This window comes from Vombatus ursinus, unplaced genomic scaffold, assembly GCF_900497805.2.
Source record: "Vombatus ursinus unplaced genomic scaffold, bare-nosed wombat genome assembly UNPS02014181.1, whole genome shotgun sequence".
Lineage (NCBI taxonomy): Eukaryota > Metazoa > Chordata > Mammalia > Diprotodontia > Vombatidae > Vombatus > Vombatus ursinus.
In genome coordinates, this window is record NW_020953959.1 from 373248 (window position 1) to 400495 (window position 27248).

The 27248-nt window shown below is 46.3% G+C and overlaps 1 protein-coding gene across 1 annotated transcript in view; it reads left to right on the top strand.

Moving 5' to 3' along the window:
• USP39 (ubiquitin specific peptidase 39) overlaps positions 1–23416 on the top strand; it is a 36015-nt gene extending 12599 nt beyond the window's left edge. The window contains exons 6-13 of the mRNA XM_027860459.1: positions 2465–2690; positions 8358–8435; positions 10071–10138; positions 10637–10825; positions 14552–14694; positions 20133–20268; positions 21151–21237; positions 23045–23416. Of these exons, the coding sequence (XP_027716260.1) occupies positions 2465–2690; positions 8358–8435; positions 10071–10138; positions 10637–10825; positions 14552–14694; positions 20133–20268; positions 21151–21237; positions 23045–23092 (975 nt within the window). The 3' untranslated portion in view covers positions 23093–23416. The remainder of the gene's footprint in view (positions 1–2464; positions 2691–8357; positions 8436–10070; positions 10139–10636; positions 10826–14551; positions 14695–20132; positions 20269–21150; positions 21238–23044) is intronic.
• The last annotated feature ends 3832 nt before the right edge of the window (positions 23417–27248 follow it).

Sequence of the window (27248 nt, forward strand, 5' to 3'; positions counted from 1 at the left end):
AATCATTTCTGCTACCACTGCTGCTGAATTGGACTGAGCAGGGTGGATCTGGGGATTTCCTGATGACATTAAGGTGATAACCAGAGATGACTCAGTGTCCCAGCTAGTGAGCCTTAGATTGTCCTGGCTGTGAGGTGGTATCTTATTCTTGCCTCACTTCTGCTTAAAAAATAACTGACGCATTAGAAATTTAACCTTACTGTGAATATAATTATATTTGTTGGATAATTATTGACATTTCACTTGATTTCAGCGCACAAAGTCTCAGAATTAGAGAACTGAAAGAGTTGAAGTAGAATGTAGGATCCCTGTGGTCCAGCCCATGATGGTCACCTCGCTCCTCCTTTCCCTTTCAAGAGAGATGGCGTGGGGCAGCTCAGAAATGGGCACCCCAGATAACCTGCTCTTTTACTTTTTGACTTGAAGGGGCAGAAGCAGAGGGCCCAAGGCCAGGTTCAGGCAAGGTTTTCTGCCTGTGCCCTTGTGAGGGTCCCTAGGGAGCTTGTGATGGGAGGGGTTTCCTGGGGATAGTGGGAGCCCCTTCTCTTTCCTGAAGGTGACGGCCTTGATCAGTGGGGGGGTGACAAAGCTGGAAGTGGAAACCCTGAACGTTTCCAGACTGAATAGTAAATAGTGATGCAATTCAACTTGTTAGGAACTACATTTAAATTAATTAATTTTGGTGCTTGAAATGTGACCTTACAGCCACTGTTAGCCACTATTTGTGTTAGAATTCTCTGCCCATCCCCCTTCACTTCTCTTCTTTTGTTCTCGTACATCTTTTTGTCTTCATGTTTCATAAAGGCCTTTCCAGATTTCTTTACATTCCTCATATTGTCATTTTTAATTGTATTATACTCTTCCATTATATTAATGTCAGTGCATCATTTGTCATTTCATTGGTATGGAAACAACATCCACCAATACAAATCTCAGTCCGCTTATAACCTAGTAGGTAAGTCTTGGGGCTTTTCTCCTGAGGCTCAGAGAAATTGAGTGATTCGGCAAAGATTATAAAGCTCAGAAGTGGGACACAAAGCCACGTCCTCTGATTCCAGGCAAAGCACGCTCTCTACCACACTGCTCATTGGTAATGATGGTACATTACAGTGCCACAGTTCATTTGGTCACTCTTCTATTGCTGGACATTTAGGTTGCTTCACTTACTTGTAATAACATATAACGTGGCCATGAAAATCTTTGAACAGACAGCCATTTTGGGATTTTTTGGGGGGAATAGTACTGTGAGGGCATAGGCCCAACAATGGAATTATGCTGTCGCAGGCACTGGGTGGTTCGCTGGATAGAGTGCTGGGCCTGGAATCAAGAAGACATGAGGTCAGACATGGCTTCAGACACTCCTAGCTGCGTAACCTTGGGTGAGTCACTTAACCTCTGTCTGCCTCAGTTTCCTCAACTGTAAAATGAGGATCATAATAGCACCTACCTCCAAGGACTGTTGTGGGGATCACATGAGATAATATTTGGAAAGCACTTAGCACAGTGCCTGGTATGCAACAGGCACTTAATAAATGCTTATTCCTTTCCTTCCACCAAAAGTGATCATTATTCTTGTCACTTCTGGCTTACTGCCATATTGCTCTCCACAGCAATTCTCGAAGTTGGTGCTTCCCCCAGCATTGAATGAGCGGAAAGGATCTTCCAGAGATGTTGGTTCAGATCTTCTGTGACGCTCTGTATGTTACTTTGGGCAAGGCCCTTGGTGGCCTCTGATTCCCCTTACAACTTTGATCCTTTATTGATAATTTGCATTAGTTTCAGCTGAAGTACATTCATTGCCAGGGAAACAGGTCACAAAGTGTAGCTAAAACATCAGTGAGTCAGAGCCACAGATGCCAGGAGGTCTGACTAGAAGAAAGAACACTGAGAGTAAAGAGGGTCCCCACATGTGGGAAGTGAGTCGGGGTGTGGTGAGGGAGATTCTGTGGCTCAGTGGCTGCAGCTCCATGTGGACAGCCCCAGCCCTTCTGCTGCTTAAGGGGCTTGACCACGTTGGCTTCTGACCCTCTCCTTACTTTACGGCAGCCTTAGGTTGGTCAGGGAACCTTGGGGGAAAGGCTCCATGTGAACAAGAGGCATTTTCCTGGGTTTTGGAGAATTTTTGTGACAGTGCTCTGCCTAGTCCCCATGAGCTAGCACTCATGGGCATACACGTCCAGCTCTCCTTGTCTCAGGGGGATAGCAGAATGGGGACAGAGGCGATGGTGTTTGCATCCCTGGTGCCTCTGGGACACAGGTTCCCTTGAGTGGCCACTCCAAGGCAAGGGAAAGGACAATCTTTCATCTTCCTTCCTAGCTTAGAGCGTTCCCTAAGGGTCTAACTTATGTTTTACCGTTTTGGGATGGTCATGAGCATGTTGGATTGTAAGATCTTGGGTGAGAGAGCTGTCACCTTTCGGAGTGCTGCAGAGTCGTTAAGTGACGCTGTGTGTTTGGGTTCTAGGCGCTGTCCAACGTCCCCCCACTCCGGAACTACTTCCTTGAAGAAGAGAATTACAAGGATATCAAGCGTCCTCCCGGGGACATCATGTTCTTATTGGTGCAGCGGTTTGGAGAGCTGATGAGAAAACTGTGGAATCCTCGGAATTTCAAGGCTCATGTCTCTCCCCACGAGATGCTCCAGGCCGTCGTCCTGTGCAGCAAGAAAACTTTTCAGATCACTAAGCAAGGTGAGGAACGAGGCTCTCCTCTTTTGTGTGCGTGCTTGAGAGTGTGCATGAGGCAGTCAGGGTTAAATAACTTGTCCAGGTTCACACAGGTAGTAAGTGTCTGAGGCTGGATTTGAACTCAGGTCTGATGCTCTAGCTGCCCCTCTCCTCTTTTGCCACGGCCCCCACCCCAAATTTTCATGGCGTCGTAGGGGATCCTAGAGAGGAGGGAGAAGGGAGTCCCACCATGCCCTTCCTGTGAGGCGGAGCTACTGAGAGTGTAGCTGGAGCTTCCTTTTTTGTGCTTCATGAGCTGTGCCAAGGTTCTTAAGAGATAAGGCAGAAAGGGTGTGCCGGCTGATTACACTGTCTTAAGCTCAGACCTCTCAAATTCAGCATCTTTCCCCCTATTACTGGTGAGGGTAATACCATCCCCCTGATCCTGATTCCAGCTCACAACCTAGGGATTATCCTTGACTCCTAGCTTTTATTTCCTCCCCCCCCACCCCATATCTAAGCTGTTGCTAAACCTGTCATTTTCCCCTTTGCAGTATCTCTCCAATATGCACCCTCCTCTCCTCTGACACTGCCACCCCCCTGCTGCAGCCCTTCACTTTAGGCCTGGGTTACGGCAATGGCTGCTGGGGGGGACGGACGGACTGCCTGTTTCCTTTCTCTCCCCATTCTGATCTGTCCTCCGTTCAGCCACCAAAGTGATTTTCTTAAAAAGGTCTGACCGTGTCATCCCCTCTGCGCAGTAAACCCCAGGGGTTTCCTTTGGTCTCCAGGGTCAAATACAAAATGTTGCCTTTGGTGGTTGCGCCTGCCTTTCCGGTCTTACCTTACTCTCCAACATAGGCTCTTTGCCTCAGTGACCCTGGCCTCCTGGCTGTTCACGAACATGACATTCCATCTCAGCTCTGGGCATTCTCTCTGGCTGTTGTCCGTGTCTGGAATGTTCTCCCTCCTCCGCTTGGACTACTGACCTCCCTGGTTTCCCAACTGAAATCTCACCTCCTCCAGGAAGCCTACCCCAGGCCCCCTTAATTCCAGTGCCGTCCTTCTGTTAGTTATTTCCTGTTTATCCTGCATGTAGCTGCTTTGTGTATATTTGTTTGCATGTTGTCTCTCCTGTTGGATTGTAAGCTCCTTGAGGGCAGGAACAGTCTTTTGTCACTTTTTGTATCTTCATCGCTTAGCACAGTGCCTGGCACACAGTTGGTGCTTAACAAATATTTATTGACTCACTCAGGGTACTTCTGAGCTGATACTGTGTCTAATTTTCACCTGAGAGGTGCTGTGCCATTCTTCAGCCTGCGCGCGAGTTCAGAGAACGCCATAGATTTCCTCTCTGCCCAAGGAGCTGTCCAGCTTCTGATCTGATTGAAAGACAAATTGTCTGCTAATGGTTTGCATCAATGCAGCATGACTAGGGCACCCTGAAGAGATGAAGTCTTTATTCCCCAGGATGCAGAAGCTGAGACACCCCTTACGGTAGATGTGACTTATGTGCATTTGCCATGATTCTGCCAGGTCAGCTCAGAACATCAGACATCAGTAAGCCTCTGGGGGAGCTCTGCTTTCCTGTATCTTGACAGGAAGGGAAAGGGGGGAGCTCCTTTTCTGCATTGTAGTAGATGTTTCAGGTGAGACTCTCGAGTGGCCTTCCTCCCCACCCCCTTGGTTTGTGCTTAGGGATTGGAAAGTAGGAGGAGAATGTAGTCATTGCTGTGATTCTTATTAGGAGATTGTTGTTAAGTCATTTCAGTTGTGTCTGATTCTTCACGGATCTTTCTTGGCAAAGATACTGCAGTGGTTTGCCATTTCCTTCTGCAACTCATTTTATAGATGAGGGAACTGAGGCAAACAGGGTTAAGTGACATGCTCAGGGTCACACAGCTAGTAAGTGCCTGAGACTGGATTTGAACTCATGAAGATGAGTTCAGAGTGCTGTAACCTCTGCGCCACCCAGCTGCCATTTAGGAGAGTAGTGACAGTCATTATGATAGCTAACATTTAGAATAACCCTTTTTAAGGTTTACAAAGCACTTTTCATGTATTACCTCATTTAATCCTCACAACAACTCTGTGAGAGGGCAGCTAGGTGGTGCAGTGGGTAGAGCACTGGCCCTGGAGTCAGAAGGACCTGAGTTCAAATCTGGCCTCAGACACGTAACACTAGCTGTGTTTAACCCCAATTGCTTCACAAAAACAAAACGAAACAAAACTCAGCCTTGCGAGATATTATTACTTATCCCCACTTAGATGAGAAAACTGAAGCAGACAGAGATTCAGTGACTTTGCCCAGGGCTACACAGCTAGTAGGTGAGGTGGGATTAAAACCCAGGTCTTCCTGACTCTGAGCCCAGCGGTTTATGCACTGAGTGCCCTGGTTTGATGAGAGTGAGTCAGTGTGGGGCAGTGGGGAGAGCCCCAGACTTGAAGTCAAACATTTCTGGCTTGGATCTAGTGATACGACTCTGGATAAGTCACTACCTGTCTCTGTAGCTAGTTCCTCGTTTTACAGACATCATTCTTATGCTAGAGAATCGTGGTTTGAGAGTTGGAAGGGACTTAGGTGGTCGATAGGCCAGCTCAGACTTGGAGGGGCTCTCCTCTCTAATATGCCTGACAAATTTAGGCATGCAGGCTCTTGTTGGGAGTCCTCCAAGGAGGGGGTGCCCAGCATCTCTTGAGGCCGCCCATCCCCCTGGTCCATTTGGGCAGCAGTCGTGTGTCCCCTGCCACATAGGATTGTTGGGAAGAAAGGACTTTAGTGGAAAGGGTCATGTGCTGCCATTCAGGGCCTTCATTGAAAGAGAGTGAGGTTAACAGGTTGTGGGTGCCAGGTAAATCTGTGGTAAAGAAGACTCTGGTGGGGGATGGTTACAGGTATAGAAGGGGGAGCAGGTTTGTAAATAAGCACCAATCCCAGGAACTCTCATGACCATTTAGCATCTTGGAACAGTAGCTGATGGGAGGAGGCTTTGATGCTCCGGGCCTGAGTCATCCCAGCGACCTGGAGGGAGGGTCAGGGAAATGTTTTCGGGCTCTGGGTGGCTTCCTTGTTCTTAGCCCTCCCTGGCCAAGAACAGTGGCAAAGGTCATCTTTGTGTGGGTGCTTGGTAATGCTTGTTCGGTGACTGTCCAACCCTTAAAGCGGGTGAGGGAACTTCAGAGAAGCCTTGGTGCAGCTGGGCTCTTTTGTTCTGCCCTGGACATCATCTCTAGGAATAGAAATAAAGACAAGGGAGAGGAAATTGTGAAAGCACTTTGGCTTATTTTAAAATTTTACTTCCATTCTGAACTCAAACATTAAATAAAATGGGCATTTCTATATGTATTATAGAAGGGAAGACATGAAATGGTAGAGCTTTATGTACAGCTTGCTTTTAGGAAAAAAAAGTATATATATATATATATATATATGTATATATAATCAACCTGTACTTTCAAAGCTGTCCTGCTTGTTTGTGATTCTTTCAAGCTTTCCTTCTGTTCTCTTCTGTGCATTTAAACAAATTATATATATATAAATGTTTTTTTCAGTGAACATAAATTAATATCTCCCTCCTTTCCTTCATCATTTACAAATAAAAAAAAAAGGAAACCCTTGTAACATATACATAGTCAAGCAAAATTAATTTCCCCAGTAGGTGTGTCCAAAAAGTATATCTCATTCTACACTCTAGTTGTCACATATCCCTCATCATCGGTCTTCTAGAATCATGGATGGCCATTGCATTGATAAGAATTTTTATGACATTCGGAGAGTTATTTTTCTTTGTAATGTTGTTAATATATAAATTGTTCTCTTGGTTCTGCTTCACTTCACTCTGTATCAGTTCATATAAGTCTTTCCAGATTTCTCTGAAACCATCCTTTTCATCATTTCTTACAGCATAATAATATTTCGTTATATTCAGATACCATAATTTATTCAACCATTTCCCATTTGATGGATACCCCATTGATTTCTAGTTCTTGCTATTATAAAAAAGGATGCTGTGAATATTTTTGTATCTATAGGTCCTTTTCTTCTTTCTTTAATCTCTTTGGGGTATAGGCCTCGTAGTAGTATTGTTTGCTCATACAGTGGCACAGTTTAGTAATTTTGGGGCCATAGTTCTAAATTGTTTTCCAGAATGGTAGTACCAATTCACGTCCTCACTAATGTGCATTAATGTGCCTGTTTTTCTACAGCCCCTCCGACGTCTGTCATTTTCCATTTTTATCAACTTTGCCAATCTGATGGGTGTAAGATGGAACCTCAGAATTGCTTTATTTTGCATTTCCCAAATTATTAATGATTTGTAGCATATTTTCATGTAGCTATTGATAGTGTGGTTGATGTCTTCCTTGGAAAACTACCTCTTCATATCCTTTGACCATTTATCAATTGGGGAATGACCTTTATTCTCATAGATATGAATCAGTTCCTTATATATTATGGAAGTGATACCCTTAAAAGAGAAATTTTCTGCAAATATTTTTTCTTGTTTACCTATTTCCCTTTTAATTTAGCTGCATTAGTTTTATTCAAAACTTTGAAAGTTCTGCATGTTGAATTTTGTCTATCTTATCTTCTGTGATCCTCTCTATTCCTTGTTAGTCATGAAACTTTTCCTCTATGCATATAGCAGAAAGATACTTCCTTTTTTTGCACTCTAATTTGTTTATGCCATCACCTTTAATGTCTAAATAATGTATCCACGTTTGGAGCTTATCTTAATATATTGCGTGACATGTTGGTCTATATAATTTCTCCCAAATTGCTTTCCATTTTTCCCAGGAACTTTTGTCAGATAGGGAGTTCTTAGTTCTGTAACTTGACTCTTCGGACACGTCAAACACTAGGCCCCTCTGTGTTTGTTTCTGTATATTGTGTATGTAATCTGTTCCACTCATTGACATTTCTCTTTTTTTAAGGAGTACCAGTTTTTTTGATGCTTACTATTTTGTAATATAGTTTGAGATCTGGTACTGCTAGGACCCCTTCTTTCCCACTTTTTTCACCTCCTTGTTTTCTTTGAATTTCTTGATCTTTTGTTCCTTGTGATTAATTTCATTATTACTTTTTCTAGCTTTATAATTCTTTGGTAGTTTAGTATGGCATTGAATAAATTAATTTAGGTATTGTGATTTTTATTATATTAGGTTGGTACTTAGGAGCAATTTGCCACTTCTCCTAATAATTAGGTCTGTCTTTCTTTCTGTAATTTGGTACATTAAAAAAAAAAATCAGATGAGAGTACAGTGTGTTTCAGCCCAGGATTGGGCCATGGTATTTTTTCCCCTCTCAAGTCAAGCTTCTCAGCAGGCAGGCCTAGGTCTGTTACTGCCCTCCCCTTTTAGGGCCCTGTTACATAATGGAGAAAGCTTTGGGTGGGGGAGTCAGGAGATCTGGGGGGGGTCTTGGCCAAGTTCAATAACCTGGTCCCTGCCCCTCATCTGTGACCTTATCTGTTAAGTGAGAAGTTTGAACTACCTGAGCTTCAAGGTCCCTTGTAGCTTTCAATCTCTGTGAATTGATCAGTGCGTTCTTTGGGTCGATGTGCGTCTCTCCTCCTCGTAACACCTAACAGTCCTGGGTATGTAGTAGTTAGTTACCATGTATTGGCTGACTTGTGTTTTGTGGAAGACATGGTTGTGATTCCCGTCTGACCTTTTCTGTCTCTTTCCTTGCAGGTGATGGGGTAGACTTTCTTTCCTGGTTCCTGAATGCCTTGCGTTCAGCTCTCGGGGGGACAAAGAAGAAAAAGAAGAGTAAGTTGTGGTCTTGGTAAAAAGAGCTTCCCTTTTGTTCTGTTGACTTCCAGGACTGTGAGCTTGGGCCCTTCTTCTCTGGCTGGGCTGCTAGCTTTCAGAATGGGGTCCCTTTCTTGTGAACGTATCAAGTGGAGCTGAAATCGATGCGGGAGGGGATTCTCAAAGCTCTGATGCTAGATCCCCAGTGCTTTGTCTGACGTTCTAGGGTTATTCCTGGCTCCCTGACCCAAGAGGATCATGAAGCATAGAGGGAGAGAGGGCACTGGCCTAGGAGGAGAGCACTGGGGCTCCACCCCTGTCTGCTGTTGCCTTGCTTTGGCCATGTCACTTCTCCTTGGACTAGACCATCTTTAAGACCTCTTCCCACTTAGAGATTTGTTATGTTGTACTGGAATCTGATTTGGGGGGTGGAAGGCACCTTTCAAAGCTCCAGAAGTAAGGAAATAACATTGGTGAGCTGATGCATTTCACTTTGTAAAGGAACCGTAATTGCTGGAGTAAATCAGAACTGAACTACCAGGTTGCTGCTTACTAGTAAGAACAATCAAAAAACTAATTCCTGCTGTTTTCTTACTTTATTTTTACTTGGGGAAGTGATGCTGATGTTAATCTTACATTTCAGAATGTTGTTTTCTGCACCTTAACAGTTGACATTGATGTGGCATGTAGCGTGGGTAGCTAAGAAAGGGACGTTTCACAAGGACTAATGAAAATAAAGTCTTCCGCTCTTCGAGACCTTGGAGTGGAATGTCCAGCGTCATTGTGGCTTTACTGTCCTCTCCAGTAGTTATTGGAATCAAATATTCTAATTATGATAGCCATTTTGAAGGCACTTTCACAGCCACTCACAATCTCCACGTGTAATGAACACATGAGGGTTTTTTGGCCCCAAGAGGCCAAGTGCCACGTCTGAGGTCACAAAGAGAGTGACTCGGCAGCACTATTTCCATGAGTCCCCTTGAGCCTTTTATCTGGGGCCTTGGCTCGTCTCTACAAGGTCTTTGAAAGCTCTGTGTACCGAACTAGCAAGGTGAAGTATTTAGCTTGGGCTGGGATCGACCTGCGACCTTCTTTCTTAAAAACAAAAGCGTTTTATTGATGTCTTTTGTCTTCACATCTCCATCATTTCTATAAAAGATAATTCCTACAACCCTGCAGAGTGAATTTTTCCTCGTAATAAAAAAAAACCCAATAAGCAAAAATACCCGATAGAGCGATGTCTTCTGGCTTGGTAGTCCCCTGACACTGGCGGAGAAGGGGGAGGGATATTTCCTTTTTGGTTCTCAGGACCATCACTGGTTTTCCAGTTGCCCAGAATCCAGCTTCCTTTTAGTGACCTTTTCATTTAAATCATTGTAGTGATTACATTCTCTCTATTTCTGTAATCTTTTTTTTTGCGTTCAGTGCAGAGTGGTCATTTCCTTGCATGGAAGATGTGGTTATGGAACATTGCTTTGATGTTGCATATTTTCATTATTGCTTTCATGTAACTATAGTCACAGCTTTTTGTCCTAGGCTGTTGGAAGAAATAGAGCTTGTTCCCAAAATCATTTTTAAAAGTGGACGTTTGAAGAACTTGGAAATGCTCTCTCCTGCCTCATTTAATCTGTATTTTGCTATTCATTTCTGCAGCTATTGTGACAGATGTTTTCCAGGGGTCCATGAGAATCTTCACTAAGAAACTGCCACACCCAGATTTGGTAAGTTGGTTGAACTTGGCTGTCCTGTTTTATGCCTAATTATAGGCTGAACGTTTTGGCTGATCAGTACTTTCTGACTATCTCAGCCCTTTGGTGAGGGGATTTAGTGAGTGGATAGCTGTGCTGATTAGAAAGAGCTTTGTGAGGTCCACCACTGGGGGTTTCTGTATGTTCCATTATGATTTCTGTTGGGGTCTGGAGTAGAGTATGGTTTTTCTTTTGCTAGATAAACAAAGCCACCGCAGATAGTTGTAGCACCAGCTTACAGTTCTCCAGTGCTTTCCTCCCACTACGAAGCAGATGGTGCAAGTGTTTTTGGAACTGTAGTACCAGACGAGGTTTCATAAATTATTTCTGAGTCAGGCTGAGCTACACTTGGTGAGAGATTAATAGTTTCTCGGGGACTTCTCTTGTCAAGGCCCTACCTACCCTTGAGGGATTTGTTTCTGGACCTCGGTTGGGCTCCCACATGTCCTGTCTCATTCCTTTCCTTCCTAGCCAGCAGAAGAGAAAGAACAGTTACTTCATAATGACGAGTACCAGGAGACTATGGTTGAGTCCACCTTCATGTACCTGACCTTGGACCTTCCCACTGCCCCACTTTACAAGGATGAGAAGGAGCAGCTCATCATCCCCCAGGTGCCGCTCTTCAACATCTTGGCCAAGTTCAACGGCATCACTGAAAAGGTGACCTTGGGAGCCTTCTGAAGGGCTCCTTCTGATTCCTCCTCCTCTGTACCTGGGGCAGTATATTTACATGGCGCCATGATTGTGAAGTGTTGGGGTTCAGTTATTCATTCTCTCAACTCTTGTGGGAGCCAGGTTGTAGCAATATTTTGGCAGGGGGTGGTGCGGCAAATCTGCTTACGATCTCCTTTTGGGGGCAGCTTAAGTGCTTTTACCCTCTGGTGTGCTTTTGCCATCCACCAGCTAGTGGTAGGTTAGCATATTGGTGGGGCCTTTCTAACTAGAGCTGAGTGAACTTAAATTCTCCTAGCAAAATTCTAGAATGTGTGATGGAAGACATGATTTGTGAGCATTTAGAAAGGGAAGCAGTGAAGGCTGAGAGCTTTCATGGCTTCCAGAACAGGTCACCCCAGACTGCCCTCATTTCCTGTTTCACTGCTGTTTGTAGACTGGTAAATCAGGGGCTTGTGGTGGGTCTTGTCTGCCTAGGTTTTAGCTAGGCTTCTGGCAGAGTTTCTCATGTGGTCCTTGTGGACCCGATGGAGAAATGTTGACTAGGCAGTAACTGTGGTTAGGTACATTTAGAACTGGTTGAATGACTGGACCTAAATGGTCATTAGTGGTTCATTGTGAACCTGGAGGTAGCTTCAGATTCAGTACCCCAGAGAGCTGTTCTTGGCCCTGGGCATTTGTCAGTCTTTTAGATGAAGGCGTAGATGAAATGTTTCTCTGCTCTTGGAATTCTGAGCACCGAGAGGTGAGCTTTGGCTTATCTTACCTAGAACCAGGCCACTGTGATGCTTCCTGGCCATTTTTTAAAGCCATGTTACTCCCTCCCCCACGCTCCCATTTTCTAGTTTCCCTTTATGGTTGTCTTCCCTGTTAGAATGTGAACTCCATGAGGGCAGTCCTGCTTGTATTTGTATGCCTGGGGTTTATTAGCACAGGGCCTGGTACCATTCATTAATCATCACATTTCCAGATGACGCAGAACTGAGAGGGAGTCGGTGTGTCTGAGAGCAGACGTGAGATCTAAAAAAAACCTTGACAAGTTGGATGACGGCTCATATCTGATAAAATTAAATTGAATAGAAATAAATGCCAACTCCTCTGTTAAGGTTGAAAAAACATCAGCTCTGTAAGTAGAGCAGGAAAGGGGCCTGGCCAAATAGAAGCTTGTGTGGATGAGATGTGGTCAGTATGGGTCACCAGTGATGGGGCAGCTATGAGCATCACTGTGACCTTGGCAGACAGGTGCCAAGAGCAAGGAAAGGACTGACTTTCTGGGTTTGGCCCTGGCCACACCGCATGTGGCATGTTCTGTTCAGTCCTGGGCGAATGGGAGACCGTGTCATGTGCATGTGAGCTGAAGGAACTGAGAAACAAAGAACATGGTCAGTACCTTCAGATGTTTGGAGGGTGGGTCTGTGGTCTCTGAGGACAGACCTGGGAGTAATAGAGGCTGAATGTCTGGACAGAATTTTAAACCAGGGCAGGGCTGTCCAAAAGTGGAATGGGAGGTCCCCTGGGGGCTGGCTGGGTTCCTGTTTTTATTTTGTCATGGGGATTCTGGCTTAGGCATGGGTGGAACAAATTTACTCTGAAGCTCCATCTAGCTCGGGTTCTGCCTCATTCGAAATATGAAGAGGCCCCTCATTACTCTGGGCCGCTGCTGTGGAATCCTTGACCTGCCCCGTTTGTCTTGTAAACAAACTCAGGAAACTGGCTGCTCTCACCTCCAGTTAACCATTTGTCCTTGGGGTCACGCCCTTCTTCGTCCATTTGTGTCCCATCTACCCTTTTATTCTTTAACATTGGGATTTTGACATAGAAAGACCTGCATGAATTGATGCTGAGTGGAGTGAGCAGAACCAGGAGAGCATTGTACACAGTAACAGCCACACTGTGCGACGGTCAAATTTGATAGGCTTAGCTCTTTTCAGCAATGCAGGGATCCAAGACAGTTCCAAAAGTCTGGTGGAAAATGCCATCTACACCCAGAGAAAGAACTGTGGAGTCTGAATGCAGATCAAAGCAGACTGTTTTCACATTTTTTTGTGTTTTCTTTCTCCTGGTTTTTCCCTTTTGTTCTGATTGTTCTTTCACAACATGACAAATGTGGAAATACGTTTAACAAGATCGTACATGTGTAACCTGAAAAAAATTGGGATTTTGTCCCATTTTACTTGGCTCCCTTTTTGTTCTGATCTTCACATGCTAATCCCAAAAAGGAACATTTTCCAAGTACAAAGTAGAACAGAAAAGGACGATTTCTATGTGAAACCATGCTTTTCTTTTTTTATGCATGGCCTTTAACCAGTGTTTGTTTGGCCTCTGTTTCCTCTCCGGCCAGCTGGCAGCCAGTCTGCTGGCCGTTAGACCTCTGTAGGGCCAGCTCAGGTTACCATTTACAGTGTGGATTGTCTGGCTCCCTGTTACACAGTGCCAGCACACATTAATGATTTACAGTAATTCTTGAAGATGTTAAACTTGTTTCATCGTATGGGTAATGGTTGATACACTTTGATTAGTGTAACAGAAGGGCAGATCGGGTCAGAGAGAGGTGGAGGGACTTGCTTAAGGTCACCTCGCTGGTTAGAATTGGACCCTAATTGCTGAGCGTCCTAGCCTAGTCCAAGGCCCTCGTTTGTTGTTTCTGCTTCTGCGTGTACCACTCTTCTCCCCTGGCCCTCCTGGAGAGGCCCTACCAGCCTTGTCACCGGCTGTGCCGGTCAGCAGCGTGCTGGCTGAGAAGCCTTCTCCCCTCTCTGGACTGGCCTCCGAGGGCTCCCTTTCTCTTCCGCTTGAAAGCCCTTTTGTGCTCAGTCTGAGCTTGCTGATGTGCTGCTTCTCAATGTTCTTATGCGCACTTGTGTCTATTTCCGCCGGACTATGAATTCTGAATGCAGGAATAGTGTCTTCTATTTCTTTTATGCCTCTGCTGTGCATGTTAGATGTTTACTGATCGTGGGTGGGCTGGCTTCATCCCACTTCAGAATCGTAGCCGCTGAGCTTGGGGAGACCCTGAAGGGTCATCTAGTCCAGCCTTCCACCTGATAATGCAAGATTCTGTGCTGGAATATTTCCAGGGAGCTCACTGCTTGTTTATTTCATTCTTAGATATGCGAATTGTTAGGAAGTTCATCCTCACATTGAATTAAAATCTGCTTCCTAGTAATTATCGCCCCTTGATTTTAGTGTTCCCCTGAGAAACAACACAGAAGTCTTTCCAGGAGGGTCTCCCCTGGGTTTCCTCTTCTCCAGACTTGACACCACTGATTCCTTCAGCTGTTTTTCATGTTGATGTAGTTTTCAGACCAACCTGTTTACTTTCCTCTGGATGTTTACTTTCCCCTGGTTTGTCAGGGTCCACCTTAAATCTACACAGAACTGTACACTATCTAATAGTGGGAGTAATGAAATTATTATTTAGCATAATTTGAACCCTGCATTTCCGTTGGAGCAGCTGAAGACCAGCTTAGATTTTTCCATAGCCTCAAACCATGTTGCTAGTCCTTAGCCTCTTATATTGTTCCATACAATTAACAATCCTTTTGGGACTCAGTTTCCTCAACTGTAAAACAAGGGGGCTTGGACTTAGCCTGAAGAATCCTCTGTGCCCTCAATCTGTGATCCCCCTTTGCTTGCTGTGCGTTTCTTGCTGAGGGTCTGCCTTCCTTTTCCAGGACTCTTCACTCACGAGCTCACTCTCTCTCCTCTCCTCAGGAATACAAGACGTACAAGGAGAACTTTCTGAAGCGCTTCCAGCTCACCAAGCTGCCCCCGTATCTTATCTTTTGTATTAAAAGGTTCACGAAGAACAACTTCTTTGTGGAGAAGAACCCGACCATCGTCAACTTCCCCATCACGTGGGTAACAGTCCTTTGCATCTTCTCTGATCTTCCCTCCTCCTTTCCGTCAAGAGCGTTAGACACGATGGATTTTTTTAGTTAATATTTGTATGGAAATTGCCTTGTAGTTATCTAACCTTTCAGCAGATTCTTCATTCAGAATGGGAATTTTCATAATTAACAGAGTAAAGGATGTCCTGCCAGGATTCGTCCTGACCATTCAGTCAGAGGAAGGAACATCCTGGCTTGGGGTGGTTGAGACAAGAGAGAGGACTTGTGGTTTTGAATTAAGGGGCTAGAAGTGCAGGCCCCCTGGGAGCTTTGTAGGCTGGTGGGTTTGTCACAAGTGTTGGTTCTCACCTTTTGTGTTGGATTGGCTGGAGGTTTCTCTCTGCCTCAACCTACAATGATTGAGCTCTTCAGGCTGTCTCTGTGAGGTCAGGAATGAGCTCCTTGGTGACACAGGGCTTGGCATGTAGTAAGAGCTTAATAAATGCTTGTTGACTGAACTTGGTAAAAGAAACACGGGACTCCATGTAGTCAGTCATTAGAACTCTGTTGTACAACAGCTTATTATTGCAGAGATGTGGATGAACCATGGAGCACATCATGCTGATGAACTAGGTACAGTAGAGGAGTGTAGCCTGGTAGGACGCATTTTAGCATCATTCACTGAATTCTTGCTGTTTTATATTCTCTTGGCATGCTGGGCTGGGCCACTTGTGGTCTAAGGGAGAGAGATTGGGTTAGGAGGCTCGCCCAGTGGAGCTGCCATCTTTGATCTGCATGTAGTTGTCTGTTCTGCACTTAGTCTGCAGTCCCCAGGATTAGGTGTTCCCAGCAGTAGCACGACAAAAGGGGGTAAGGGGAGGAAGTAAGCATTTATATAGTGCCTACTACGTGCTAGGCACTGTGCTAAGCACCTTACAAATATGATCCCATTTGACAAAGTGCACCATCATTCATTTCCTTATTTAAAAACTTCCTATCGCTGAGTCATCTCAAGAAAAATAAGGAAACAGCCTGGTTGCTGTTTGAGAAAGAACCACAGTGCTCTCTTCTTCCCCCCAACTCACACCCCCCCCTTTCCCCTTTTTCCCCTAACATATAGTTTTATTTAGATTTTGATCAGTAAATATATAGCTTTTAACAGATAGAATGGCTTCTGCAGCTCAGTTTTATTAAGGATACTAATCTTCCCTTTTTTCAAATGGGCAAATTCTTCTACTTTTTTTCCTTTTTTCAGCCTTGAAAAAAGGTTGTTCTCACTGCCTTTCTTGTTGGCTGCTGCCTATAACTGGTTTTAATCTATTTCCTCTCTTTCTGAAGGTATCCCTGAAGTTTTAAGCTATCAAAACTTGAAACTGCACTAGGACTTTGGGGACACTCCCTGATTGCCTGGCACAGTGGAGAGTGTTACACTGAGATTCTAATGCCCATTGGGCTGCCTCCAGACAAACACTCTGATTAGTCCGTTAGCCTGGACCTCGGCACAGTCATCTGCAGAATGGGGAGATTGGATGAGAGAGTGACTGCCTGAGGGACTGAATAGAGAAGTGGACAGGGGAGCTGGACCAAAGGAGGCAGGCTGGAGGCTGGGGCCAGAAGGGGGGTGGTTCTCTCTCACTTTGCCTTCTTGGGCAGATCCACAACATGGTCCCTTATGGGCTGCATTGTCTGCCGTCATTCCTTCTGCTTGCTTTGCCCATTGATGCAGTTTGTAGGGCTGGGGCCTACACAGTATTGCCTTTTAGCCACAATCCTTGCAGAGTTGAAGGAATGTGCCACTTTTCTTAAATACTCATCTGATTACTTACAAAGTATAGAACTTTAGATGTAGTTCATCTTTCCCTTTAACAAAAAAGTTAAAAAATTTTTTGATATCTTGTATTTTTACATTACTTTCTTTTCTGACTGTATCCCTCCCCCCCCCATACACAGGTAGCCAAGAAAACTTTACCTGTCAACTGAGACTAACAGCATGAGTAATGTTTAACTAGTTCTGGATAAGTGCAACTAGGAAATCACTTTTTGAACCCAATAGTCATAAATTAACCAGCTTTTTTAGTTTCTCAACAGCAGTCTGGACCTAATTAGTACTTCCCCTCCTCTTTATTTTTAAGAAGTTTGCCGATGTTCTCGCAGAGCTTTGTCAAACCATCACCAGCTTCAGCATATTTATGACTTGGCTCTCCTGACTAAAGTCTGCCCTGTTCAAGCTTCACAGCTCTGCCCTGAAAGAGCTTAGGGCTTCAGTTTTTCTTTAACCAGTTAGTGATTCTTCTTTGGCTTGGCTTGTTCTCTTAGCCGGTGTGAAGATGAGGGCCAGTGTCCTTCCTCTTTTCTCAGACTAAATGGAACTAGAAGAGATCAAACTGATGTTTTCCCCTTCCCTGTTTGGCTCCCCAGCTGGTCCACAAGAACTTTGGAGCCCATGGGTCTCACTCTGAGGAGTTAGACTCCCTGGCATTTGCCCTGGGCTTGTTTAGGCGTGCCTTAGCAGCTGTTCTTAAGACTTGGATTACTCCTTAAGTCAGCTCCTTTAGCATCTGACAGGTCACTTGCCCGACAGTATCCAGAGTGACTCAAAAATCCCCAAACTTTTATTTACTTAATCATCTTTTTCTTTTAAATTTTTAAAATTGCTATTTTTTTTACATTGCTCAGATTTTCCAGTATATTCCTTCTTCTTCTAGAAAGCCATCCCTTATAACAAAGAGTTTTAAAAAAATATACCAAAAACTCAGTTCAACAAATGTCACCCATCAGCCAAGTCCAGCATTATACCTAGTGGAGGGAGACACATTCTCACGCGTTGCTCTTTTTTGTTCCTCTGTTTGGGTTGTTATTTACATTATTAGAGATATTGTGCACATTGTTTTCCTGGTTCAGCTTCCTTTTCTCTACATCCGTTCATGTAAATCTTCCCATGCTTCTCTGTATTTTTTGTGTTCATTTCTTACAGCACAGTAGACTATGCACTGATTCACATGCTGCTGTTGTTTTTTGCTGGGCCTCAACTTTGCTTCTGCTTCTTTGCTCTTACAAAAATGCTGCTATAAATATTTGCTGTAGAAGAGACTTTTCTTTTTGTTTTTGACCTCCTGGAAGCCTGTATAACTGCTCGTGGGATCTTGGGGTTAAAAAGGATTGACATTTTAGTCACTGAGTGTAATTTTCAGAGTGGTCAGACCGCTTTGTAGTTCTTCTGATAGTGGATCAATGTGCCTGTGTCTGCAACATTAACTTCCTGCCTTTTGTCATTGTTGCCAGATGCATCATTCGGAGTGAAACATCAAGAGTAGTTGTATGTTTCTCTTATTGTTAATTATTTGGAGCAGTTTTTTATATGATTATTAATAGTTTGACTCTTCTTTTGAGAACTACCTGTTTATATCTCTTATATATTTTTAAGAGGCAAGCCAGTGGATAAAGTGCTGGGCTTGGAGTCAGAAAGACCTGAGTTCAAATCCATTCTCAAACACTTACTAACTGTATGATTTTGGGCAAGTCACTTAACCTGTTTGTCTTAGTTTCCTGGTCTGTAAAATGGGTTAATAACAACACCTACCTCCCACGGTTGTTGTGAGGATCAAATGAGATATTTGTGAAGTGCCTGGCACACAGTAGGTAGTACACAGATGCTAGCTGATTATTATTATTTTTACCAGCAGCAGCATCACTTATTCATTAGAGAATGGCTTTTGGTCTTATAGATTTGTTAAAGCTCCCTACGTATCTTGGGTATTAGACGCTTATCAAAGATACTTGATACACACAATTTTTCCCCAGTCGGCTGCCCTCCCTTCTTATTCTAGTTGCATTAGTTTTGTTCTTATGTGAGTTTTTCAAGTTTATATAATCAAAAGTCTGTACCCGCTCACTGTGGGCATCCCCCAAACCCTCTGTCCTGGGTTCTATGCCATTTCTCTTGGTGATCTCATCAGCTTCTGCAGATTCGGTTGTCATCTCTGTGCAGATGCTTCTCAGATCTCTGGTCCAGCCCTAGTCTCTCTGCTGATCTACAGTCTTGCATCTCCAGCTGCCCATTGGACATCTTGAACCAAGTGTCCTGTAGACATTTAAACTCCACGTGTCCAAAACTGAGCTCCCTATCCTTCCCCCAGATCCTTCCAACTTCCTGTTGAAACCACCACAATCCTTCCAGTCGCCCTGGCTTACATCCTCCACTCCCAATCCATCCTCCGCTCAGCTGTCAGATTGGTTTTCCTAAAGTTCAGGTCCGACTGTGCCACCTTCCTATTCAGTAAACTCCAGTGGTTCCTATCACTTCCAAGGTGAAATACGAGATCCTCTGTTTGACATTCAGAACCTTTCATCACCTGGCCCCGTCCTGCTTTTCCAGTCTTCCGTATACCTTTGTTGTTCAGTCATTTCAGTCATTTCTGACTCTCTGTGACCCCATTTGAGGTTTTCTTGGCAAAGACACTGGAGTGGTTTGCCATTTCCTTCTGCAGTTCACTTTACAGATGAGGAAACTGAGGCAAACAGAGTTAAGTGACTTGCTCAGGGTGACATAGCTAGTAAGTGTCTAAGGCCAGATTTGAAACCATGAAGATGAATCTTCCTGATTCTAAGCCCAGTGGTCTATGCTAGGGGCGGGGAACCTGTGGCCCTCTAGGTCCTCAAGTACGGCCCTTTGACTGAATCCAAACTTCACCTTACACATCTCCTTAATAAAAGATTTGTTCTGTAAAACTTGGGCTCAGTCAGAAGGCCACACCCAAGGACCTACAAGGCCACAAGGCTTCAGGTCCCCCATCCCTGCTCTGTGCACTATGGTACCACCTAGCTGTCCTCCTTATAGCTCACTCCTCCAAGCACACTGGGATCCAGTGACACTCCATCTCTTGCCTTTTTGCATTTTCACTGGCCATCCTCCATGCCTGGGATTCTCTTGTCTGTGTCTGCTGATGTCCCTGGCTCCCTTTGGGTCACTCCTTTGACCAGAAGCCCTTCCTGATGCCCACGAATGGCAGGGCCCTCCCTCTGTTGGTTATCTGCAGTTTATCTTGTCCGTTTCCGGTGTCTCCATAGTTGTGGTTCAGTGCCTAGCAGAGAGGCAGTGCTTAAGAAATGTTTCTTGACTTGACTTACTTTTTATGATCATTTTTTGGTTGAGAATTCTTCCCCTAACTGGGAGCTGTGAAAAGTGCTTGATCTGGTTCTCTTCTTACTTATTTTAGGCTTTGCCTTAGAATTGAGATCCTGAGTTCACTCTGAGTTTATTGTGGTAAACTGTGTGCCCTGGTGGTCCTAGTGCGGGGTGGTGGGACGAGGGAAGACCCCCGTGGAATATTCTGCTAGAGTCTTCCCAAGAGCGGGCGCTCCCGTAGACCCCCAGGGAGCCTTGGCGGTTCCCTTGTCTGTGTTCTGTTAATGGTGGATGTGCCGTCCTCTGCCTAACCTTTGTTCAATGCTGTTTCTGGCTTCAGAAATGTGGACCTGAGGGAATATCTGTCTGAGGAAGTTCAGGCTGTGCACAGGAACACCACCTATGACCTCATCGCCAACATCGTGCATGACGGGAAGCCCACCGAGGGCTCTTACCGGATTCATGTGCTTCACCACGTGAGTGCCAGCTTGCCTGATGGGGAGTAGGCCAGCAGCCCCTTGGCTTTCTTGACAGGGAGATGGCCTGGCGCGGAGGGGGGGCGGTCACCAAAGCCTGTGTTTGCTGTGAGCTCGACTGGAAGTTAGCCTAGGGTGTGATCTCTGCTTCTTGAGCCAGAAGGCCAGGAGACCTTCCCAGCTTTGTGAATACGCAGGCTTCTCAGCCAGCGTGAATGATCACAGCCACATGATTCTTGTTGCTGATGCCTCTTAGGAGCCCGGGCCATGACTTGTTTCTTCAGTAGAAACAGACCTGCTCTGGGTAGTGCCCAGGGACCTGGCATCACGGCCTTAGTCATACTGCCGCTCCCGAGAACAAGTGAGGACGGTGGCCTTCCCTGTCCTTTACTCTCTGTTCCCTGGAATGAGGCGCGTTCTGTCCACTCTCGGCCTTTCCCTCACGCGCATCGGTCGGCGGTTACCCAGGTTGGCATCACGTATCTTCCCAGCTGAGTTTGTCAGAAACATATCTGGTAATGCGGAGGGGGCAGGATCAGGAGTTCCCAGTGAGAAAAAGAGGGAGAGGGAGCTTCTCTCTGGGCTTGACCCACATTGGCTTGACGTCCATGATGGGATTTCTGGAACAGTAAAGGGGAGGGCCTAGATTAGTAAGACTTGCATGACTGTGCCCCAGAGCCCCTTGGCCTGGACGGGATCCAGCAGATGTCCATCTCCCTTCGCTGGCTCTGCATGTTTGACTCTTGCTTGGGGCGTTCTTTTTTGTTTTCTCTGTAGTCTGGCTTTTTTTTTGAACTTTGTTCCCAGCTCTGTGATTACTGCACCCTTTTGGTTTCTGGGGATTGATGAGCCCTGCTTTTTGCTTCTCTCCCCCCCCCTCAGGGGACAGGCAAGTGGTATGAACTCCAGGACCTGCAAGTCACTGACATCCTGCCCCAGATGATCACACTTTCAGAGGCCTACATCCAGGTAGGGGTGGCTGCAAAGAACTCCCAACAGCATTGCATGCTGAGCGGTCCCTGCATGCATGCCTCAGCTTAGATGCTGAACAACCTGGAGACATAACTGTGCATCTCTGTTCCGTGTTGCATAGAAGTGAGGAGTGTATGATTGTCTCCTTTACCTGGAGTCAGTGCAGATGATGAGAGATTGGCGGCTGGGGCCTCGTGCATTTAAGAAGAGTGACCTTAAACTAACTGAGCTCAGAATCAGTCAGCCAGCAAGTCTTTGAGCGCTGCTGTGCATCCACATCTGTGCTGGGCAAGTGAAGGGGATGCAGGAGACATATGGGACACCCTCTTTACCTCAAGGAACTTAAAACATAACTAGAGAGAAGGCTTAGCGAGGACCACACTCTGCCAGCTCTTATGAACACTGCGTATGTGAAGCCCTCACAGACAGACAATGGTGGTGTGTGTTAGTGTTGAATGCAGTACGTTGTTGTGGGCGCCAAAGCAGGAGGGGAGTCCTTGATGGCTGGCGGGAGTCAGAATGGAGAGAGTGTGGGGCTCAGGCCAGCCATTGTAGGGTCAGTAGCATTTCTCTAGGCCGTAGGGAGCAGGGAGGACGTTCCTGAGGAGTGGAACCTCATGGGTAAAGGCTTGGAGGTGGCAGTGGGTATGTTGGGTTCGGGGGAGAATGAGACGATTGGCTTGACTGCAGGGTGGGCTGGGTTTTGGGAGGGTCGAGAGATGAAGTCGGATTCAGTTGGGTAGAGCCCAGTTGTGACTCCCAAAGCCAGGCAGAGGAGTGCACTTGGATGGATTGGGCCGGATGGCTGGTATAGATGGTGGAGTACCTGACTGTTCAGAGATCATGATTTCTTCAGTGTGGCTCTTCTGCCAGCACGGGTCACAGCCCTTCCCTCACCTTGGACACAGGCTTGGAGAGTTGTTGCGGTTGAAAAATGGATCACTTGGTGGAGGGAGGGAAAAGCTTATCGACAGAGAGCTGTGGGGGAACAGTGTGGGAATAACCATGGGGAACAAGGAGTGTGCCCCCCTCCTCCCTTCTATTGTTGTAGGACAGGTAAGAGCAAGGGCGGTTGAAGAATTAGGTCGTAGGCCCTTAAGTTGGGGTTGGCCCTGAACTGAGGAGTGGTACCGAAGAAGGGTTAGTCAGAAAGACCAAGGATTAGTGAAGGAGCCAGGGGAGCGTGAAGTTTGAGGAAGTCGGGGGTGGCAGTCCTGTGTGAAATGCCACAGACAAGCCAGAGAGCGGGATGGAACCCGGGGGGTTGGGTCTGGCTGGAAGATGACATGATTCACTTGCAGGGCAGCCATCCTATTAGAGTGGGGGGGCGGAGCCAGAGTAGAAAGACTGGAGGCCAGCGTGGCTGAGAGAGGAGGCTGGATCAGATGGTCTCTGGAGAGGGAAAATGGAGATGGGGCGTGTGAGTGATGCCCTCAGAGAGAGACTGGATGGAGGAAAAGAGGGGAGAGCACACCGGCCAGAGACAGGAAGGGGAAGGGGAGGGAGTGATCGAGGTGGAAGTGTAGTGACTCAGGCTCCCCGGGGGCTCTGGAGAAGGAGGCCTGAGGACGTAGTGCTGGACAGATGGACGGGACGGATGGATGACTGCACTGGGGGCAGGAGCGAAGGGACCCTCTTTTCTTCTTCTTTGGTTGCTTCCTTTGTAGCCCACGACCCAAGGGAGTTTGGAATGGGAAGTAAGAAATGAGGGAAAGGGGGGGGAAGAAAGTGGGATGGGAGGCAGTGGGAGTGTGTGAGCTGGGCAGACGCTGAGTCTGGACGCCGCTGTGCTCATCTGTTACAGATATGGAAGAGACGGGATAGCGACGAGACCAACCAGCAGGGGGCTTGAGGATGTGGCAGGAGCTGGCAGAACCCGGGCCAGCCAGGCCTTCGGAGGAGGGCACGGGGGCCCGGCCTTCCTGCTCTCTGTCCCCCTTTCAGACTCCAGCGTGATTCTGTCTTCCATTCCCAGCAGCCTGGCGCTCCTACAGATGTAATTTATTTCTTGGGCCGCTTACTGAAGTACCTGAGAGAAACGGGGAGTTGCTCCTGGGACGCTCCCTGCCCCAGAGCGGGCCAGAGAGCCTTCTCGAGCTGCTTCCCCATGAGGAGGCGACCTTCCCTTTTGGGTAATTTGTGTTCTGAAGCAGATTAAACACGTGCTCTTCTTAAACCAGCCTTGTCACTGTCCTTCCTTCCGTCTCCTTTTGCTCTGCTGCTGACTGTTCTCTTGTTAAGCCGGCCCTCCTGTGGCTGTGGTGGGAGAAACAAACACCTTCCCCGTCCCCTGAGGAGCTCTGTGATAAGTGGCTCCTCCTGTTTGCGGGGGGCAGTGTGGTAGAGTGGGTAGAGGACTGGCCTTGGAGTCCTGCAGACCTGCCTCTCACCCACACTGGCCAAGTGACCCTGGCTAAGTCACTTTCTCTCCGGGCACCCAGCACCTCCCTAAGACTGAGTTCTAGATGAATGGCCCACCTTCGTTGGTGAAGGCAATCGACACACTGGGAAGTGAAATCAGGTCTGGATTCAAAGAGCCAGCACTTTAAAGCTTACAAAACATTTTGGGTAAAGTAGGTAGCACACTGTTCTCCCTGTTTTTTAGATAAGGAAACAGAGGCTCAGAGAGCCAGCTGGCGGATGTCAGAGTCCAGGTGGTCTGTCTCTTTGCACTCTCTTTGTGCGGCCTCCCGGGTCCCAGGAGGGCCCAGCCCTCAGCAGCAAACTGTCCAGGGGTCTTCCAAAGGGAAGGGCCCTGAGAACATGAGTCTCCCAACACACTCATTTTATAGGGAGAAAACTGAAGCTGTCAGTCAAGGGAAACCGATGTGGTGATCACCCCTTGACCAATTGAGTCATCTTTAGAAATACACCAGGAGAGCTTACTATCTAATAAAAAGAAAGATGTTCTCACATTTTCTTAAGTTTGTCTTAAAGTGGGGTTCTGTGTACCTTTACACTGAATTGAAACCCCTCGGCTCTGACCTCACATGCGCTACGTGTGTCTGGACTCGTATTGAGAATCATACGGTCCTGGAGCGTGGGAGGACATGTGGCCCAACCCCTCCATCTTGTCGCCTGACTGTCCTTCGTAGTCAGTGGACATCCAGCCTCCCATTTGGACTTCTCGGGATAGAGGGACTCAGCAAGGTGGGAGGTAGTGCACTCCATTTGGGGCGGGCTCTTACTCTTTGGAAGTCCTTCTGTCGAGCTAGCTCATCACGCATTTATGTGCTAAGTGCTAGGAATACCAAAATTGGCCCAGAAAGCTTCACAATCCCTTTCTCAAGGAGTGTACATTTTAATAGGGGAGGCAGGCATAAGTAACTAGGTATATGCCGGATGTAGGCAGGGCAAAGGAGGGAAATCTGCACGGGAAAGTGGCAGAGGCCTCCTGAAACGATGAGGTTTGGACAGAGGCCCGAAGGAAGCTGGGGAGAGTAAGGGGCAGAGCACAGTCTACCACTCTGGACCTAACCTTGTTCTGGTTCTGTCCTTGGAAACCGAGCAGAATACACCGAATTCTCTTGTTTTCACAACAGGCTTTCCGATGACTGACGACAATAGTCGTGCCAAACACTCCCCCCTCTGCCTGTCCTGGGCTAACACAGCTCTGACCGTTTCCCGCATGTCATGTTTTGGATGATAGACATTTTTCACCCAGTTGGCTTTCCCAGTGTGGGTATTTAGGCCAAACTCTTGAGTGTGTATGGGACTTGTCCTGGAGACCAACCCTGTCATGTTCCAGGGCTTGATGCCACCATCTTGATGCAGCATTTGGAAGACCTTTGCATCTATTGACAATCACTCTTCAACGTTTCTGTGGCCTGGATCTCCTCCGTGTTAGTGGCAAACTAATAGGAAACCATTTTCATGATGGCTGCTTTTAAGTATAGTTTGAGATCTGGTCATTCTTCCTTTTGTCATTCTTTTCCTTGAAATTCTTGATCTTCGGTTTTGTCAGATGATTTCTTTCCCCCTAGCCCTGTACGTTACCCCTTTAGAACTTTGGCATCAAATACATTAACTAAGGTGGTATTGTCATTTTAAAGTATTTTCAAGGCCCAACTATGAACAATTAATATCTCCAGTAAGGTCTGTTTTTGTTCCTCTAATTGGGTGTTTGGTTGTGTCCTAGCACGTGGACTCCCAGCTGATAGAAGATACTTGTTTTGGACAGTCCTTAGAGGTAGGTAGTGTAAATACTATCCTCATTTTTCAGATGAGGAAACAGATCTGGTATCATGCCTTGTCTAATGGTCATAGCTACTAGGTGGCAGAGTTAGATCTGCCCATCTGTGCCTTAGGATTCTTTCCATAACGTCTGTGACCCGGGTGTTCATGCTGCACGTATGTTTTACGGCCTTGAAATTTCTTTGTAGGTCAAGGCTCTTAAATGGAGTAAGTCAGAAAGAAATAGGTATTTCTTCCTAGACAGACCTGTTGGGAAGCAATGGGGGCCAATATTCTGAGACTTGAGGACCGTAACTGTCTTCTCGTAACTTGTGGAGGGGGCATCAGAATGACTCTGCTTTGCTCCAGAGGGCAAAAATAGGAGTGATACGAGTGGACTTTTCAGAGGCAAATGTAGGTTTGAAGTCAGGAAAAACTTCCTGCCAATTACCTCCGAGTTGGATGGGTTGTGTTGGGAGGGCTCCGCCTCGCTGAAGTCTGCAAGCAAAGGCTGAATGACCGCTTGTGGAATATGTTGGGGGGGAGTCCTGGTTCTGACTCAGATTGTCCTGAGCTCCCTTCCTGCTCCGACATTTTAAGTGTGCCTATGCTTGGCATCTTTCCTAGCTAAAGGCTAGAGGAAAATTGGGTGGCCCACCCAAGTTCAACAGATAAATTCAATGAGAACCTCACCTTGCCCAAAGGATAGGACTTGGTAAATGGTTGTGAAGCGCTTGACGCAATTATAGTAGCAGACAGATTGGACTCGTTTTCTCTCCCCCTTGGAAGACAGGTATTAATGATGGCTTAAAGTTATAAAGAGACCAGATTAGGCTTGATTGGAGGAGCTGGTGAGTAAGGTGGGTCAGCTGCCTGGGGTGTGGTGAGTTTCTCCTCACCTGAGCTTTTCAAGGAGGGGCCAAATGGCCTCTTGCTGGGGATGATGTGCAGGGGATACTTGTTGGGGGTGACTGGGTGTCATTGGCCTCTGGAGTCCCTTCCAACAATGAGATTGTGTCATTCTGGGTAAGTTGTCATTCCTAGCTTCGTATAACAAGGAGATGCAGCCCTCAGGTTCTTTGTCTAGCTGTCCTTGAGGACACCTAGGCCACTTAGGAGATAGAATACCTGGTGTCAAAATTCAGTTTCCATTGTGGTGATGTAAGGGGTATCAGTCAAGCTGTGCCTGGTTTTTGCCAGAGAAGACAGCCTCTGAGACAGTTTCAGTGGTTTTTGGTGGTTATACTTAACCATTTCCATTGTTTTGGGCATTATGTTTTCCTGGTTCTGCTTCCAGGCAGAGGTTTCCTGAGGGACCATTAGTTCAATAAACTTTTATCATATGCCTACTATGCATCGCTGCTGCTATGTGCTGGGTAGAACATGGCAAGTACAAGATTCATAAGCTGTATTTCCTTTGGCCCTCCTTAGAATTTGGAAGGGGAGATAGGAATCCTAAGCAGAAAAGGAGAACAGACACTTGCCTAGGGTGTCTAGCCCTGGAAGAGTCAGTTAATCTATCCATGCCTCAGTTTCCTCATCTGCAAAATGAGGGCTTCTAAGGTCCCTTCTTGCTCTAAATTTGTGATTCTCTGATCATAAGCATGTCAGAAAAGCATGAAGTTAGAATCAAGGTCTGATGGAGCAAAAAAAAAATCACCTATTGGTAACGTCAAGGAAGATTTCATAGAGGAGTTGGTGATTGAAATGGGTCTTGAGTGGGTGAGTAGGATTTCAGTAGGAGAGACAGATTGGTCCGGGACCATTCCAGGTATCCTAGCAAAGGCCAGGAACCACAGGGAGGAAAGTGAGGAGTGGGGAATGTTCAAGCTTAG